Source organism: Artibeus jamaicensis, unplaced genomic scaffold (assembly GCF_021234435.1).
Source record: "Artibeus jamaicensis isolate MK-2021 breed Jamaican fruit bat unplaced genomic scaffold, CSHL_Jam_final scaffold_847, whole genome shotgun sequence".
NCBI lineage: Eukaryota > Metazoa > Chordata > Mammalia > Chiroptera > Phyllostomidae > Artibeus > Artibeus jamaicensis.
Window position 1 is genome coordinate 30,196,936 of NW_026522057.1, and position 17,579 is coordinate 30,214,514.

A 17,579-nucleotide genomic window follows, 5' to 3' on the forward strand; every position below is an offset into this window, starting at 1 on the left:
CTGGGAGGGGGGCAGGTCCCAGCCTCACCACCCAGCAAACCCACTGCACGTCCCCTCAGGGTGTCCCCAGGCTGTTGTCCTTGAGCCCCAGACCCAACGGCCTTGCCCATGATGCCCGCTGGACAGGCGAGTGAGGGCCAAGAACGAGCCTGCAGTGACCATGAACAGGCACCCAGCACAGCGCCCACACTCAGGGCCGGTCCCACACCCCACGGCACCTCGGTCACCTGGGGACCCACGGGGCCTCGGCTGCACGCAGGATGCTGTGGAAACCCAGGTGCTACAGAAGGACTTTAATGGAAAACTCGGAGTCACAGCACAGGGCCGGCACCGCAGGGCCACCTCCCTCCAGCTGGCCCCTCTCGGGAAGGGGCTCTGCCCTGGGCACATGAGGGCCCCCTCATTCACATGGAGCAGGAGGGAGACACCCCATGTTGCCCCCATGGTCCTCAGGGCCACCTTCTGCCATGTCACCTGGAGCACAGCGGTGGGTACGCAGCCGGGGGCTCCTCCCAGGGACTTGGCCCCCCTTGAGCTGGTTCAGTCTGGGGGTGCTGCCGGGAGTGGAAGGGGAACACGTGTGATCCTCCTCCTGGGAAGCATCTGGAGCCGTCAGTGCGGGCCCTCGGGGAGGTCCAGGCAGCTCAGGCTCCGGGGACGAGCCCGCCGCTCCCGCTGGCTGGAGAGGGGACGGAAGTGCCTGGGGGGGGGGCTACACGTCCGTCTCCAACCGCAGACGCTCCATCCTGCGCATGTTGCCCTCCACGGCCACGCGGTTGGTGATGCAGCGGGCGAAGTCCTCGGGGAACCAGCCCGTCTCTCCGTCCCGCAGCCTCTCGCCGTACAGCCACCCTGAGCCAGACGTGGGCAGCTGAGGGCGGGGTCCAGGCAGCAGGTGGGCCCGACTCGGCACCCCCGCCCTCTGGGCTGCCGTTCCAGGAGGGGCCGGGGCCAGGCGTCCCATGCGGCTGCCCACCACTGCCTCCCGCCGGGGTGCCTTGCTCAAGGTCAGGTTCTGGGTCAAGTCAGGAGCTGGGGGCTGAGCTCGCTCCAACCAGCTTTGCCCGCCCTGTGCTGGTGCCTGTGGGGGCCCCAGGAGCAGCAGGGCCACCTGCTCCCACTTAGGACGGAGAACTTTAGTCCCTGAAGGAGGTTTGGAGGCAGGCTCTGTGAGCATATGCAGTGCCTTCTGGTGGGGGCCGGTGCTAGGACATGGCGCTGCAGACCCCCCAGGGACCCCCTGCCTGCCTGGACCCCCCTGCCCTCCCCCGGCCCCACCCCGAGCACTCACCATCTTCCTGCTGCAGGACCAGCACCACGTCCGCCTGCTGCAGCGAGATCTCGTCCTCCTGCCTGGCCAAGTAGGCCTTGGTGGCCTCCACCTGCGGCAGATCTGGGGGCCCAGGAGGCGGGGGTCAGTGACAGGCGGGGTGGGGGTGGGCTCATAGCCCTGCAGCCCTGAGTCAGGTCAGTCCGGGCTCCACCTCCTGACACAGCCCTGTGGCCCACGGCCCATTTCGTTGGGGCCCGAGGGGGCCCCAGATGGCCCAGAATGGGGACATGGGGCAGCCTTCCTCTGGCTGAAGCTCGGGGAGAGGGGGGCCCTCCTTAGGTGGCAGGACAGCCCTGCTTTCGGGGTCAAAGCTCCCGGCAGGGCCAGAGCTCGCCTGGAGCTGGGGGACAGACCTGGGCCACACGCTCCAGGCCTCTGGTCTGTTGCCAGCAGCTGTTCTGCTCGGGGCAGCACTGTCTCCTTGCCGCGGGGAGGGGCCCCGGACAGCTGGGTGCACGTGACCTGGCCCGGTCCCTCCGGGGGTGGGTGTGGGGGGCAGAGCGATGGGCGGTGCCTCTCCTCCTGGGCCAGGGCCCGCCCCACCAGGGTCAGGAAAGGGACGGCGAGCCCATGGGGCACGTGCTCACCCCCTTTGTTGGCGGGGCCCCGCTCCTGGCGTTCCCCGTGTGTCATTGCCGTGATCCACCGGGCCCGGTCACTCCTGGGGACAGAAAGCACCAGGTGACTGCCTTCACGCACCCCATCCCCGGTGCACCATGGCCCAAAGATGGGGACCCACGGCCTCCTCTGGGTGTCCTGGAGTGTCACCCCCTGCCCCCACACCCTTGGGGTGGGACAGGCAGTGGTGAGGAGGCCCAGGCTGTCTGGGCGCCCTTTTGAGAGCCTGGGGTTGTAAGCAGGTGCCCCCTTCCTTGCGGCCTCCCAGTTCGTGCGCTGGGGCAGAGGCACCCAGAGCGAGTCACAGAGCGGGCTGAGCCCAAACTACACCCACCCAGGTCAGGGTTGGGGGGCTGCCCCACTTCCTGGCACCGGACTCGGCATGCCCACCCCTTATCAGATTGCCAGGGCGCACATGAGGCCTCCGCTTCTCACACAGACAGGGGGCCATGCTGGAGGGAGCCTGGGACTGGCTGTGGGCTCGCTCAGTGCTGGCACTTGCTGCATCCCTGCTGTCCTCCAGCTTCCCCTGGCTGGGTCCTCCGGCCCCAGGGCCTTTGCACGGCTGCGCCTCTGCCAGAGCACTGCTCCCCAGGTAGCCTCAGCCACTTCCTCCTTAGTCCCCACCCCTCTGACACACGGATGCCTCCGCTGCTCATTTTGTGGCCGGTGCACCCCCCTCCCACGAATGTGAACACAGTGAGGACGAGGCTCTCCCAGGGACCTTGTGTCAGGCTGCCCAGCACACAGCAGTGGTCAGGGACCCAGGTGACGGGAGCCCCGTCCCCACGGAGCTCCCAGAGCCGCCTCTGCCCTCCCTGGGGCGCCCTCCCGGACTCACGCGGAGTCGGAGGACAGCAGGACCCTCTCCTGGCGGCCCTCGCTGTTGTGCAGCAGGGTCACCTGGAAGGGGTGTGGCACGGACGAGCTTCGGTTGCCGCCTCCCGGCAGAGAGAGCTCCGTGGGCTCCACCTTGCGGACCTGGATGTGGGCCACCTGTGCGTAGTCCTGGACCAGGAAGCTGTCCTCACTGCGGGGACAGGGGGTGGCTCCGATGCTGCAGGGGTCGGAGGGCAGCCGGGCCCCCCGGTCCACCCAGGCCCCACAGTGGCCGGGGCCAGGCAGCCAGGAGACGGCTCTCTAGAGTTGCCTCCAACATGGGGAAAAGAGCCTACAGCTCAGGGGTCCTGGTGGCCGGGCCCAGGTCTGCAGGCAGAAGCCAGAGCCGCACCGCCAGAGCCCAGGGTCATGTGGGGGCTGGAGGTGCACTGCACTCCCCCTGGAAATGGCTGCATGTCCTCGTGGGCGCCGAGCTGCGGGTCAGCTCCCCCCACATCCTCCCGGCTTCCAGCCCACCTCCTGTCCCCGAAGCTGTGGCCGCCGCCCCCCACACGCAGAGCCACGCCGCCCGGTGCCCACAGGAGGGCCCACCTCTTTTTCTTGGTGATCAGCAGGACATCGTTGAACAGGAAGAGGTAGCAGGTGGGCCGGCTGGCGAGTTTTCGGAAAAGCCCCGTTTCTTCCACCATGCAGAGCTCCCCGCGCTTCAGCAGCCAGCGGGAGGCCGAGATCAGCGGGAGGGACTGGGGGCGAACCCACAATCAAGCTCCAGGTGGGGGCCCATCGGTGGGGACCCACCCCTGCCTCTGGGAATGGGGCGACCAGCCATCCCCAGGGCTGGACAGAGGGGGTGTCCCGTCGGCCCAGCGTCTGGCCACACGCCCGCTGAGCGTCCCCTGCCCCAGGAGGTCTCTGTGCCCTGGGAGTGGCCTGAGGTCCCGCCAGGCCTGGGGCAGGCGGGGTGGGGGGGCCGGGGCGGTGCTGGCTGCCCACCTTGACTTTGCCGAAGTCCAGCTGCGTGTGCAGCGTGTACATCTGCTCCGTGCGCTCCATCTTGTGGGCGCCCTCGTTGCACCGCCTCACCAGCTGCGGAGGGAGGACACCCCCAGGCGGCTGGGCAGGAGGGGCCGAAGACCAGCCGCCCAAGGCCCCTGCCCTTGTGGCTGCCCTGAGACCCACCTTGCCATGAGCTCCACGCCCTCTGGGCCTCAGTTTCCCCACTGGTACCATGAAAAGTCAGGGACAATTTGGAAACCCTTCCGACCAGACCCCCAGGGTCTCTGCTGTTGGGTGGGGTGCGGGAGGGCCCCTCTCACCTTGCTAATGGCCTTCAGCGCGCGGCTGGCCGCCTCGTACCGCTCGGGGTGGCCCTGGGTCCTCAGGCAGAGCGTCTGCGCGGGAGACACCAGACAGGGGAAGGTCCTAACTACCCGCCTACGCCCCAGGCTTAGGGGCCCTTGTGGGGCAGGGTTTCCCCATCAACACCAGGCCCCCGTGGGGGCTGCACGGGGGCCCCGGCCCTTCTCCATCCAGCCAGGGGAGCCCGGGCACCAGCTACACACTCACGTCCGCCAGGAGCGGCAGCCGCGTGACCCTCTGCATGGGGAGGATGAGGAAGGACAGCATGGGCAGCCCGCCGCAGGCGGGCCGCTTCTCGATCTCCCTGAGGACGTCTCGGAAGGCGGCGTTGCTGCTCCTGCAGGAGAGCAGGGCTGAGCGGCGGCCCACGCAGAAACCAGGCCAAAGCCGGGCTGTGCCAGGGGCCGGGCTCCCAGGGGCCCCCCGGGCCTCGCTCACATCAGCTTCTGCAGGACGCGCTGCTGGTAGACCTCGTTGGAGCAGTACGCCACGTAGGGGTGGAAGTGCCGCTCGGCGTGCTCCTCGAGGATGTCGCTGATGTCCTCCACGCACACCTGCTCCTTGTGCCGCTGCTCCAGGGCCTCGAAGAACCTGCGGTGGGCGAGGACCTCGGGCCTGGGTGCCGCTGCCACATGTGTGCGGGGGGCCCCCGAGCCTCGCTCCTGGCAGGGCCGGTGAGCCACAGCCGTCCCAGGAAACCAAGGACAGGTCACCTCCTGAGATGTCCCAAACCGGGCACAGCCCCTTGGTTGGACCCCAGGCCGCTTCCCTCCAGGTTCCGGTGAGATCCGGGGGGCACTGCGGGTGTGGAGGGCAGGGCAGAATGTGCCACTCCAACCTGCCTGTCCTGGGTCCGAGCTGCCAGGGCCTGCCTTGAGCCCCTGTGCTCGGGGCCCAGTGCTGAGTGGGATCCCCAGGCAGACGCCCTGCAGGTGGCTGCCAGCTCCCCATTCCTGCCCGGGTCTCCCCTGAGGCTCGGCGGGCCTGGGCCAGGGGAATGAGGATGAAGTGAGCTGCCCTGTGGCTGGTGCCAGCCTGGGGTTCCGCCCCCTTGGGCAGCCGCTGTGCCCCAGCGAGGCCCCGCCAAGGCAGCCGAGAGGTCCTCCCCCCCAAAAAAGTCCCTCCCTGGTGCCCACACTGGGGCCATGCCCATGCTGGAGGCCCTCTCAAAGTCCCTTGGAGCTAGGCTGCTGGACCCCACTGGATGGCCCTATCTGGAGATAAGGCAGCTGGCTGACCTCCTGAGGACAGTCTCAGGGCGCAGACCCGCCCCGCCCTACGTGGGGAACCTCTGGTGGCCCACGCACCTCACCGTGGAGGGGCCAGCTGAGGGCCCCTGCCCTTACCACTCACCCTCTTGGGTGGGCAGGGGGGAAGCCATTAGTGGGGGGGCGGGCCTGGGGAGAGGGTCAGGGGAGGTCCGAGGTCCTCACATCTGAGGTCACCGAGGGGCCCATAGCCGGCCCCAGCCAGGGTCTGTGGCCAGGGCTCCATCTGGGAGGAAGATGGGGCACCCACCCGTCTGGGGCCCCTGGCTATCCTGGCAAGGCCAGGGAGGGTGTCTGGGAGGGGGGCAGGGGACCCTCAGGGCCTCACTTACTGGCCCGAGTCTGCCCCTCTGCCACTGGGAGACCATGGTCTCTTTTAGGGGAACGTCCGACGTTCCCCTGAAGCTACACAGGTGGGCAGCCAGGTAATTGGGGGCAGGAACGAGTGACAGCCCCAGGAGGGATGGGGGCCCTGGCTGCCCAGATGCAGGGCCACACACATGCCCAGGCAGGTGTGCCGGCCAGAACCTCCCATGAGTGTTCTGGAAGGTTCTGAGAGAGGGCTGGGAGGTCTGAGAGCCCCGAGCCACTGACTCCTGGGGAGGCTGCTGTGAGGGCACAGCACCCCCCACCCCACATACGTGCACACACACACTGCACATTCACACACCTACAAGCACGCCACCCGCACACACATGCCCCCACACAGGCCTGCAGCTGCATGCTCAGCCCCTCCTCCACCTCCCACCCTGCAACCAGAGCCCTGGGCCTGGCACTAGACACTGCTGGCAGGAACTTGACCCGGGTGCCACCAGCGGCCACCTCCCACTGCTCTACCCTGTGGGCACCTCCCACCTTGCCATTCGGACCTCTGGGCCTGGGTGTCCTGGTGGGAACGTGCCTGTCATCAGGCAGGGCCGTACCCAAGGGAGGTGTGCCGGTTCTCAGACCTCAGGGTCGGTGCAGGGCTGCCCCTGGGGCCGCCCCGGCAGGTGTCAGGGCCTGCGGGGCTGCCGCACCCCCCCGGCCCCCGCAAACCGCTGCTCCAAACCTCCCATTGTGCAGAGGGTGGGCGCGGGCCTCACCTCTGGCTGGCGCTCTGGATGTCCAGGATGTTGGAGAAGAGGTGGTGGTGCTCCGTCTGGGTCATGGTCGCCTGCAGCTCCCTGCACCGCCAGAACTCGGCCACCAGGATGCCCAGGCTGTGTTGGTAGGAGAACTCGGACGTGAGGATCTCGAAGATGGCCTGGATGAGAGGGCAGCGCTGCCGGCAGGGCCCCACGAGTGCCGGGGCACGTGCGTGACGAGGGCTCGGGCGGGTGGGACATTCAGGGCGAGGGGCTGGGTCCGGAGTCGAGCCCCCCTGACCAGCCGTGGGTACGAGGCAAGCTCGGCGTGGGGACATGATCCCGACACCTGGCTGTGTGCTCTGGCGTGGCCACTTGTGAGCCGTGATGCTGGACTGGGATGCCCACCCTCCCCTGAGAAGGGCGTTAACACCTGCAGGCAGGTGGGTGGGCGGACATCGCGAAGGCCGCCGTCTCCCACACACAGAGGCTGGAACGTGGCGCTGTGGCCCCTGACCGACACTCACCTCTTGCCTCTTGCGCTCCTCGGCTGGCAGCGTGTCCAGGATGCCCAACTCTACCACCTGCAGGGGCACAGGCCGGGGGTCAGGGGGCACAGGCACCAGAAGTCCTCGTCGCTAGGCCAGAGCCACTGTGCACAGCAGACAGGCCTGGGGAGTCTGGCTGTGGGCAGGGCGGAGGGGGAGCCACCCCTCTTCCCGCGGCTCAGTGCTGTGGGACCCTGGGCTGGCCTGTCCCTGCTTGATTCTGTCACCCATCTCTCTCCCTTCCACGTAAATGCCCCCTGGATAGATCCGCCCCCTGCAAAGAGCCCTGGGCAGCTGAGGAAGAGGCTGAGGGTGGAGAGGAAGACCTGAAGGCTGGAGTTCAGACACCCCTGGGCCTGCGGAGCTGAGTCAGTGCCCACCTAGGAGGCTTGGGGTGGCAGCGTTCCGGCAAGGGGCCCACCCAGCTCTCCGCCCTTGTGGGCCCTGGCCTTTTCTGGCTGCCCTGGGTGGAGTGTGCCCCTGAGCCACAGCATGCCCGCCATGTCCCTGCAGAGCCTGCTGGGCAGGCTGCGCCGTCCCCCGCCTGGGTGCACCCCCTACAGGACACAGGGCCGCCTGATCTCCTCCCACCCGCCACAGGGCCGGGTAGCGGCCGAGTCCAGCGCCTGCACCCGGGACGCTGAGCCCCATGCCTCCTTCTCTACCCTAGGCAGGGCCATGGTCCCCCGGCCGAGCGGCTGGGGGCAGAAACTCCTGAATGTGCCCCCGACGTCCCTGCCAACCCGGGAAGTCACACACACCCAGCTTGTGGCTCGCAGCTGGAGCCACCAGGTGGGAACAGATTTCCTGACCTCCCATCCGTCTGCCCTCACCCCTGTGCCCTCCTGGGGCAGGGACGGCTGCTGCCCCTGCCTGTGCTCCCTGTCTAGCCCCTCCATCCCTGCAGGGTGGGGACCAGCCCCTTCTGCAGGTGGGGAGAGTGAGGGGGGCCAGGCAGGGGCACAGGGCTCTGTGAAAGCCTGAGGCCCAGCCCTGGCCTCCACACCAGAACGCTCCTGGGGACAGAGCCCTGCGAGGGGCCCTCTGCGCGCACAGCTCCCCGAGGGCCAGTCTGAGCACATGCAGGACACCTCTGAGCAGCACAGATACCGCCTGCCCCGACTGCTCCCTGCCCCGGTCACCAGCGGCCGTGGTGCCGCACAGGGCAGGCAGCTCTGAGGGCAGGAAGCGGATCTTGGCTCTGAGCAGGGTGCCGATGGGGCACCTCTAGATGGCGTCCCGTCCCCGGGCTGACCACCCACAGGCAGGGAGATGGGCCTCCCCTGCCACCCGGCCCTTACCTCCGGGAGCTGGCTCCAAGTGATCTGGGGGGGCCGGAAGTTCTTGACCACAATAGGGGCGCCCACCGCCCGGGGGCCACCAGGGCTGGGGGGGTCGTCCAGGAGGTCATCGTCGGACTCCTGGCCTGTGTTCAGGCCCCGCTCCCGGACCTCCTGGTAGAAGCGGGGGTCTGGGGGGAGGGGACGCGTCACCGTGGGCCTGGGGCCTGGAGCCCCGGAAGCCACAGGCCGAGTCCTCCCGAGGAGCCAGGAGCGGCCGAGCCCCAAGGCGGCTCTGGGTGAGCCCAGGACAGCGTGGCGTCCAGCGCAGAATGTGGCACCGGCAGGCTTGGCTGAGCACCAACTGGCGCACACGGGGGCCTGCGGGGGCTCTGGGTGGGGGCCGTCCCCCGGCTGGGCCACGCGCCCACAGACCAGAGCCTGAGTCCCCCACTGCACTAGACGGGCCGCTCCCTGACTGAGGGCACCCCTGAGCCTTCGCGGTGACCCCTGCATGACCCCCCACCCCGCCACCTCACTCGGAGGCCTGGGTGAGAGACCCAGACCCTGACGCCTCCTGGCTCCCGGGCCTCTGACCATACGCAGAGGTCAGGGGTTGGCAGGGAGGGAGGGACCACCCTGGCTGGGGCCCGTGTGTCCTCAAGGCCCAGCCGCCACCTATGCCCTCCTGAGCCCCCACCCCACGCCTGCAGGCCTGCAGCCGCGGGGCCTTGGTCCCCAGCCAGCCACCGTGCACCACCCACACACCGAAGTGCCGGACACTTGTCTCCCAGGATGAGTGTGGGGCTCTGTCTGTCCCCCCCCCCCGGGGCAGTGCAGCAGGGAGTCGCAGGGAAACCTGTGGACCTTTCTAGACCCTCAGAGCTACTCGGTCAAATGGCCGCCAGCACCTGTGGTCCCTGGAGGTCCCTCCCACAGGTCCTCTGTGCCACCACACTCTCCCAATTCCCGGGAGGGCCCTGGGGAGGCTGGCCTCACCCAGGCCCAGCCCAGCCCACGGTCAGCTCCCTCCGCCACTCACCATCCTTGAAGGAGCCCTTGTGTGCACGCTTCCGCGCCCGCGTCTTCTGTGCAAACGAGAGACACAAACACCAGGAGTCAGCGGGGCGCAGGGGCAGGCATGGGCTCAGAGACCTCACAGCTCCCTGGGGACACCCTGCCCAACAGGAGCAGGCTCTGCTGTGCGCACAGAAGGCGTTCCATAAATGTGGGCTCCGCAAGGGATGGGAGGTCACCGAGTGGGGGCCTGGGCCAGGTGGAATGCCCCCAGAGCAGGCAGGGCAGGTGACTGAAAGCTGGGCAGATCTGGGAAGACTGCCTGGAGGAGGCGTCAGCAGGATTGAACTACTTAAGATGAGGTGTTCAGGAAATGAAGGTGTTCCCACTTGGGCAGGTCTAAGGAGACCTGAGGGGTGAGGAGAGGGCCAAGAAGGGCCACTGGGGTGGGAGCAGGGGCTGCACACAGGACCTCTGGACGGGGTGGCTTGAGATGGCAGGAAAAAGAGGGTGAATACATGTGTCTCAAGGCCTAGCAGCTGATGGCAGGGCTGTGGAAATGAGGGGGTGGTGCAGGCAGGGCTCCCGGGGCCCCACACCCTGGCCCCACCAGCGCCACTGGCTCAGAGCCTGCCTTTTGGTTGGGATACACCCCCTCACCTGACCTTACCAGCACCCCGTTCCAGGAAAGCGGGGGCTGGTTTCTCCTAACGAGTCAGGGCCTGAAAACTCCCCTTGCTGGTCTGTAACGTGTGGCAGTGCCAGCTGCACCTGGCCCCTGCTGCCCCCCACCCCTCCTGCCTCCGGGTCTGGGCCCAGGCCACAGCCCCTCCTCCTCCTCCTCCTGTCCAGGCCGGGGCCCCCGGCCCTGTGCACCTGGCTTCCTGAGCACCCCCGCTGCCCGGGAGCTCCCCTGGGGCCTGACCACTGAGGGCTCAGGAAATGCTTGCTGACGCAGGAGTCCACAGAAGGAACGAGTGGACCCCGCGGGCTGGGTGGGGTGCTGAGGGTCTGCAGCAGTTTCTGGGCCCTGGGCACCTCAGGCAGGCATAGCAGCGGGCAGTGCCCACCTCTCGGGCCGGGGGCAGTAACTGGGGGCCTCCCTGCCCTGGCCCCTCTCCACATGGGGCCGCCAGCTTTGCCACAGCCCAGGCACGAGCTCTCAGCGGAGCAGGCCATGGGGGAGGGGGCGACCCTGGGCACGAATGGCGAGGGCACCCATCTGGTTGGCCCCGTGCCTGTTCTGCTCTCTCCAGGATGCTGAGGTCAGGTGCTGTCACGCAGGAAAGGGGGCCGTGCGTCCAGGGCAGCATCCCATTGCCCCTGCCCCTCCTGAGACGGGGCGATGGACGCCCCTCAGGCTCTGGGCCAGCAGAGTGGGCCCCACCCCTGTCCTGGAGGTGGGCCTGCACCCCCCCCTGCACCCGGGGCCGGTCCCGCCCCAGGCACTGCTCCCACTGTGTTCTGAGAGCAGGGCTCCCAGTGCGGGGTTCTGGGAAGAAACCTCAGAACTTTCTCAGCCTCAGTGGCCCGTCTGTAAAATGGGGACTTTCACAGGCCATGCACAGCCTGGCCCACGGGTCTCATGGACTGAACGGTCAGGCCCCTCACCTGGCCAGCGCTCACTGACCAGCTGCTGAGGTCAGGCCCGCCCCGCCCGAGGCACGCCCCTCCCGCTGTCCAGGCGCACAGGCCCCCTACCTTGTTTTTGGCTGGGTGCTGAGCAGGAGGCTGGGTGGCCTCCTCGGCCAGAGCTTGGAGCTTGGGGCTGAGATGGATGGGGCCTACCTCGCCCCCCGGCACCCTCAGACCCCTCATGGCCGCTCGGTAAGACTGGCTGCGCAGGTTCCGTGCCAGCGTCCCCCCCGGGCCCACGTCCAGATCCATGTCGTCCAGGAAGAAGCCGGGGGCCACGTGCAGCTGGGGGTCCCGCCGGGCGGCCTCCTTGCTGAGCACAGCGGCCCCAAAGCTCTGGTGGCGGGCCGGGGTCTTGGCCTTGCTGGACGCGGCCAAGCTCCTGGGGATCAGCTGCTCTGTGCCCATCTTGAGGGCCACGGGGCTGTCCGTGCTCAGGACCACGGTCCGCGGCTTCCTGTCCTTGGGGGACGCAGGCTGGGGCCCCGGGCTGTCGGGCTGGAAGGCGGCATTGCTCCGGACGCACAGCGGGCTCCGGACCACCGGCAGCCTGGACGCAGGGTTGCCCTGGCCATCGAGCCGCAGCTCCGAGTGGAAGCGGACCCCCAGTAGCTTTTCTTCCAAGGCGCTGTCCGAGTGCCGTTGGGACATGCTGGGTGGCCGCAGGGTCCTGGGGGACAGGGCAAAGGTGAGGGCCCAGAGCGTAGCTGCCTGGCCCACAGCCTCGGTCACCGGGGCCGCCCTGGCATGTGCAGAGAGGGTCCAGTCTTGGGCCATGTGGACCCGGCAGGGGACCAGGGGCTGGCTCTCCAAGCGCTAGGACCCAGGTGGGACGATCTGCATCAGGGCAGGACCCGAGAGGCCACCGTGCTTCCTCTGCTGGGTTGCACAGCTGAGGGTGAATTCCTGAGCCGGGGCGACTATGGGTGGTGTGGGGTTCCTGGAACCCAGGCCCGGGCTGGAATCGGCCCCTCAGCCAGTCAGCACCATCTCCGCCAGATGGGTTCCAGCGGAGCCCACCTCATGGACTCGCTGTCCAGTGATGGGTCTGGGAGCTGCCCTGGAGAGTCCTGAGGTTCTGCCCAGGAGCCCTCCCTGAGGGTGGGCAGAACCGGCCACGGGGGGGGGGGGGCTGGCCTCTCCCCCAGCACAGGCGGAGCCTGCTCGGGCACCGGGAGCCCGCTGACCATCCCGCTCAGCACACTGGTCCTCCCTAAACCACCCAGCAAGGCGGCAGGGCTGTGCCTCCCTGCCCCGGGAAGCCCTGCCACCCCCACACCGGGAGGACCGCCCACACATTCCTGGGGACATTCTGAGTCACGGGGCAGAGAGAGGACGGCAGCAGCTACACTGGGCCTCCCCCAGGCTGGGCGGATGCACACTGTCCGGGTCCCCACCCCCATGCTAACTTGTCTGCCTTTTACCCTGGCCCAGCAGAGAAATGGGGTTCAGACTCCGACCTGTGAACTTGCCCCCCCCGGGGGGCAAAATGCACCCATGTGGGCAGCCAGAGGCCTCCAAAGCTCGGGAAACCTTCCACTCCCACCATGACACATCTACAGGGTGACGAAGACCAGGCACCAGACTGGGTCCCCGAGGGCCCAGACAGCCCCATCCACCCTGTCTCCTCGACCTTCCTTCCCTCTTCTGGACCCCTTCCTCTGAGCCGGCCAGACAGCACGGCCTTTCCCCAGAGAGGGCAAAGTCTGCTGGGTGAGGCAGTGCCCGGATGGAACCAGTCAGACGAGCCATCGCAGGGTGTGACCTCCGCAAGGCGGCCCCACCCCCAGGCGCCTCCAGCCAGGACCTCAAGGGGGACCGGACCAGTCTGCAGCGGGCACCCCAGGCTCGAGCTGCAGCCAGGCAGGCCTCGCTGCATGCCCCCCCCTTCTACGCTTGCTCATCCCGGCACCAGCGGGCTCAGGCTCACAAGCCAAACGGCACCAAGAGGCTCCTCATCAAAGACAGGCGTGCCTGCCTCTGCCGCTGCCCCCCAAGGGCCACCACGAGAGGCTGCTGCATCTTCCCGGATTTCTGACGAAGGCACAGCCCGCTCTCTGGAGGTCTCCTCCAGGGAGGCGCCCCCCAGCCTCGCCTCCCTGTTCTCCTGTGGTGCAGCAGTCGCCTGCCTGTTACTCTCCCCAAGCCTTCCTGCGTCCCGGCCTGCTGTGTCTTGATGCACGTCCCACACGGTCAACGCGCCAGCCCAGGGTGTCCCCAGAGACCCTGTCCCCTCCCCCGGGCCTCCCTTCCTGCTTCTGGGCTGCAGCTCCATGTCCGGATCGTCCTCCCTCCAGCTTCCCTCCCCCACTGTGCCTGGCCTGCCCCGGAGGCTGACCTTCGCCTGCCATGTCTTTCTTTCTCCTTCCTCTGGGCTGGTGACGGGTAAAACCCCATCGAAGGTTTTGACCCCCATTTCGCCTCCTTAAATTGGACCCGAATGGGGCTCTCCTGGGCCCGTGTTCCTCCGGGCCCAGAGGCTCACGGCGACCTGCTCCACGGGACGGATGCATGTTCACCCTAAGCCACGTGTCCGTTAGTCCCCCGACAAGTGTCTGCAGAGTGCCTCCGTCTCGAATTCCCACCGGTCTCAGCTCTGCTTCTGGACAGCCCGCTGATGGCAGGAACCCATCACATTCAGACAGCCTCCCTCCCCCCATCTTCCTTTGGGGGCCTCCCACAAAACACATGGCTGTCCTCGCCGTCCCCACTTCTGCTCTGTGGGCACCATCTCCTTCCTCCCATCCACGGCCCGATTCCTCCCGTCTCAGCTTCTGTTGGTCCCGTGCTCAGGCCCCAGGCTGGGACCCGCCACTGCTGGGCCCGCTGGCTGCCTGCTTCTCTTTCGGGGACAGACACATGCTGGAGGCCCGTGCCCCAGTGCACATGCGCACACACACGTGAGCACACGGTGCTGGGTGCCTGGGAGCTGGCACAGTGCAGGGGCCGAAGCACAGACCCTCTCCGCTGTCCTCAGGGCATGACGCGCAAACCGCACTGTTGGGCGGCTGCTGCTGGGAGAGGCCAGTGGCCCTACAGTGACCACTTGGGCCACAGAGCGGGGTCTGCTCCAGCCGAGGTGGCCAGAAAGCTCCCGCAGAGAGGCCCTGGGGGTGAGGGCTGCGTCTGCCTGTCTCCCCTGTGACCTCTGGGAGCAAGGACAGGGACCTGATCACCTCCCCAAAGTCAGGCTCAATGCCCAAACTGGTGGGTGAATGTGGGGTGTCATGGCACTTGCCGTGTCCCTGTCCCCTGACCAGGGGCGGTGCCCCCTACGCCCTACCATGAGGCCCTGGAGCCAGTGCTGAGAACTGGCCCCCACAGGTGCTTGGCTTTGAGCCAGAAGACCCCAGAGCTGCGTCACACAGGCTTGAGGTCATGTGGGCCCCATCTGGGGACACTTGGGTGGCTTTCTGTTGTTTTTGCTTAGGCTGGGCTGGAAAGGGTCCCCAAGGGTGGGGTCCCTGGAACCCACATGATTCTCTTTCCCCTTTACCACTCACCAGCCTGCCCTGTGTTCCCCGGCACACATTCGGGAGGATAAGGGACACCAGGGGACTGGGGGACGGGTTGGGGGGGGCCGGTGCAGCGGGGGTGGCGGGGAGTCTCCGGGCAGCCTCCCCCGCCTCAGGGGCCCCACTCAGCCTGGCCGGGCCTAAGCTGTGCCCCATGTCACCAGCCCCACCTGCTCCTCCATCTCCGTCTGACAGATGGGCTTCCCAGGACGCTGGCAGGCTCAGCCCCACGGAGCCAAATCACACCGTGGTCGGGACCTCCATCCCCAGGATGCCTCTGCCCCTTCTGGCCTGGCCTCCGGGTCCAGGCGGGCTCGGCCTCTCTGGCAGCGTCTGTGTGACCCAGGTCTGTGCTCAGGCAAACTCACAACGATGGCCTTGTGCTCGGTAACTCTGCACGACCGAGCCGGGGCCCGGGAGCCGCATGGATTCGGGGACGTGACTTGACTTTGTGAGCCGTGAGGCTCACGGCTCACAGTTCTATTTGCAAGGCACTCTGGCAGCTGTGTCCCCCAGGGGACACTCCCGGTGGTCACAACCAGGGCCCAGCTCCTGGTCCCACGGAGGGAGGAAGCAGCACACAGGGCAGCTCTGTAGTGAGGAACTTTCTGCAACAGATGTCCACGGTGCGGAGGTGGGGAGACCTGGGCTCAGCGGACTGGAGAGCCCCCCTTCAGAGTGGGGACAGGGGAGACACACGGGCCGCGCCCAGCCTCGGGCACTGCCTGGCAGCCAAGCCTCCTGCTGTCTCCTTCCCGTGACAGCTGCAGGGAGCCACAGTCATCGCCGCATCACAGAGGACACCGCCACCCTGCTCCTCGTGCCCATCTCTGAATCCAGACACCCCCCAGCCCCGGGCTTGGCGGGGGCACTGTTTCCCGAAGGAGCCCCGGGCAGGGAACCAGGGTCTTGACTCCGGCAGGGAGCAGGACAGGTGACCGGCAGGTGTCCCCCAAATGCCTCCTCCCCAAACTTCCAGAAGGGGGGTGCTGTCCCTCTGCGAGGCAGGAGACTGAGGCAGAGGAAACACGACCAGTGGGGGGTCAGGGTCCCAGGCTGCAGAGCCGGGGAGGAGCCAGGCCCTGTCCTGCCTCACATCACTGTCCCCACAGGTATGCAGAGGCTGCCCTGGAAGTACAGGGGCTCCCACCCACTCCGGCCTGAGCGTGGAGCCGCCTCGGGTGGAGACGAGCAGCTGGTCCGTTGGAAACTGAAACTGAAATCCCAGGACCAGATACAGGTGAACAGCTGTGCCCGCCAGCGCACCCACACGGACCACCGGCCCCGGGCTGAGACCTGGGGACCTGGCCAGACATTTCCTCATGGCGGGTGCACCTCCCACGTGGGGTCCGAGAGGACCCCGGAAACAAGACGCTGGGGAGGGAGGGCTCACTCCCTCTTATCCTCCAGGTGACTTAGGACCTCACTTCTTCCAGGAAGCCCCGAGAGCCCCCGCCTGCCCCACTCCCTCCTCCAGGACTTGGGGGAGCCCTGCCTCTGTCCCCCACCCTGGGAAGTGCCTGAGTCCACCTCTGCTGAGGGTTCCACCCCTCCTGGGGCCGTGGAAACCAGAAGGCAGCCAGCGGAACCAGAGCTTAGCCAGTGGCTCTAAGCAGACACACCTGTGGCTCCCAATTTACAGGCGAGCAAACCAGGGCCCAGAGGGCTTGAGTAATTTGCCAGTTCACAAGGAGCCGGGATTTGACCCTCTGAGCACTAAGCTGCCGGGGTGTGGCTTAGACAGCTGTGCGGCGGGGTCAGGGCCCTCCCTCGGGTCCCAGGCAGGACCTCAGGGGCCACTGAACTTGGGGGCCAGAGGAGCAGCCCGGGAGCCCCCAGGCTAAGAGGAGTCAGCTCTTCACCTCCAGGACAGGGGAGATCTGCTGGGCTCGGGGTCGGATCCAAGGTCACTGCCACTCACACTGTCACTCCCCCGGACCCCAAGCCTGGTGCTGGGCTGACACCCACTCAAATCTCAGAAACCCAAGGCTGGGCAGCTAGCACAGGCTTCAGAACCTGCTGCCCCTCTCCCCAGCGCCCCCCTTTTTCGGTGGAGGCAGAGGGCGCTGAGTTGCCCCCAGTTCCCCAGGGCTGGGGAGGGGTCGTCACTCCCAGGCTGCTAACTCCTGGGGCGGCAGAGGGTTTGGCCGGCGGAGCCCCGGGGTTGTTGAGAGGGCCTTTCTGCCCCAGCCCGACCGCCTCTCCAAGGCCCTGGGGCTTCCTTCCTGCCCTGCGCTCAGCTGCGACCCTTCCGGGGGCAGGAGAGTTCCCGAACCCTGGGGCTCAAGGGGCCGGACAGGGGCCGCAGCAAGACGCCCGAGGCCCCGGGGTAAATCCCAGGGTGGGGGCTCTGCCGCCTCCCGCAGCCCGGCCCGCCCGCACCGCGGAGGGAGGGGCCGCCAGTCCCCGACGGGCCGGGGCTTTCGGCAAAAGCGAAGGGGAGGAAAGGCGCCCCCAGGGTTACCGCCTCCCCCCCGAGGCTTGCGCCCCCACGACTTCGCTCACCTGTCCTCTCCCGGGCTCACCTGTCCGCCAAGCTTTACCTGCGCCACTGGATACAGGCGACGAGCGCGGGCGGCGGAGGCGGGGCCGGTCCAGCCCGCAGCCTCGCGCCTCTCCGGGAGGCCCCGGCAGCCGGAGAACCGTCTGGGCCGCTCGGTCCCTCCCAGTCCCCGCCCTCCCACTTCCTGTGCGGCCCCCGGGAGGCGGAGGCCCGCCCCGCCCCGCCAGGTGGGCGGCAGGTGGACGCCCGGGCCGGCAGAGGGCAGGCCGGTTGCCTCCCGCCTCGAAGGCCGGCGGGCGGGGACGACTGGACGCACCTGGCCGCGCCTCCTGGGTCCCCGCCCCAACCTGGCCGGCCGTTCACGTGACCTGCGACCAGGCAGGCTTGCGCCTCCCGTGGGCGGCCAGAGCGCTGGCCTCCAGCGCCGGAGGCCCGTCCACTCCGGGACTGCCCGCCCCGCCCCGCTCACGGCCACCGCCCTCTGCCGTCGCCAGCCTGCGATGGGCCCCGAGGCCAGGCTTGCCTCCCTGGCACCTGAACACAGCTCCCCATCTCCTCACAGGCGCGGCTCTGCGGCCCCCTCCTCCAGGCGGCCC

At 68.0% G+C, this 17,579-nt stretch overlaps 1 protein-coding gene across 1 annotated transcript; it reads right to left on the bottom strand.

Moving 5' to 3' along the window:
* Positions 1 to 278: 278 nt before the first annotated feature.
* On the bottom strand, positions 279 to 17,253 carry ARHGEF16 (Rho guanine nucleotide exchange factor 16). Its single transcript, XM_037147005.2, has 15 exons — positions 16,986 to 17,253; positions 11,032 to 11,635; positions 9,356 to 9,401; positions 8,335 to 8,504; positions 7,013 to 7,069; positions 6,504 to 6,664; positions 4,589 to 4,741; positions 4,358 to 4,487; positions 4,108 to 4,182; positions 3,785 to 3,877; positions 3,383 to 3,534; positions 2,793 to 2,981; positions 1,921 to 1,994; positions 1,292 to 1,393; positions 279 to 852 (listed from the first exon to the last, which is right to left on the bottom strand). Exons 2-15 carry the CDS (start codon positions 11,614 to 11,616, stop codon positions 713 to 715), a joined length of 2,127 nt encoding a protein of 708 aa, XP_037002900.2. The 5' UTR covers positions 11,617 to 11,635; positions 16,986 to 17,253; the 3' UTR covers positions 279 to 712.
* Between the last annotated feature and the right edge of the window lie 326 nt (positions 17,254 to 17,579).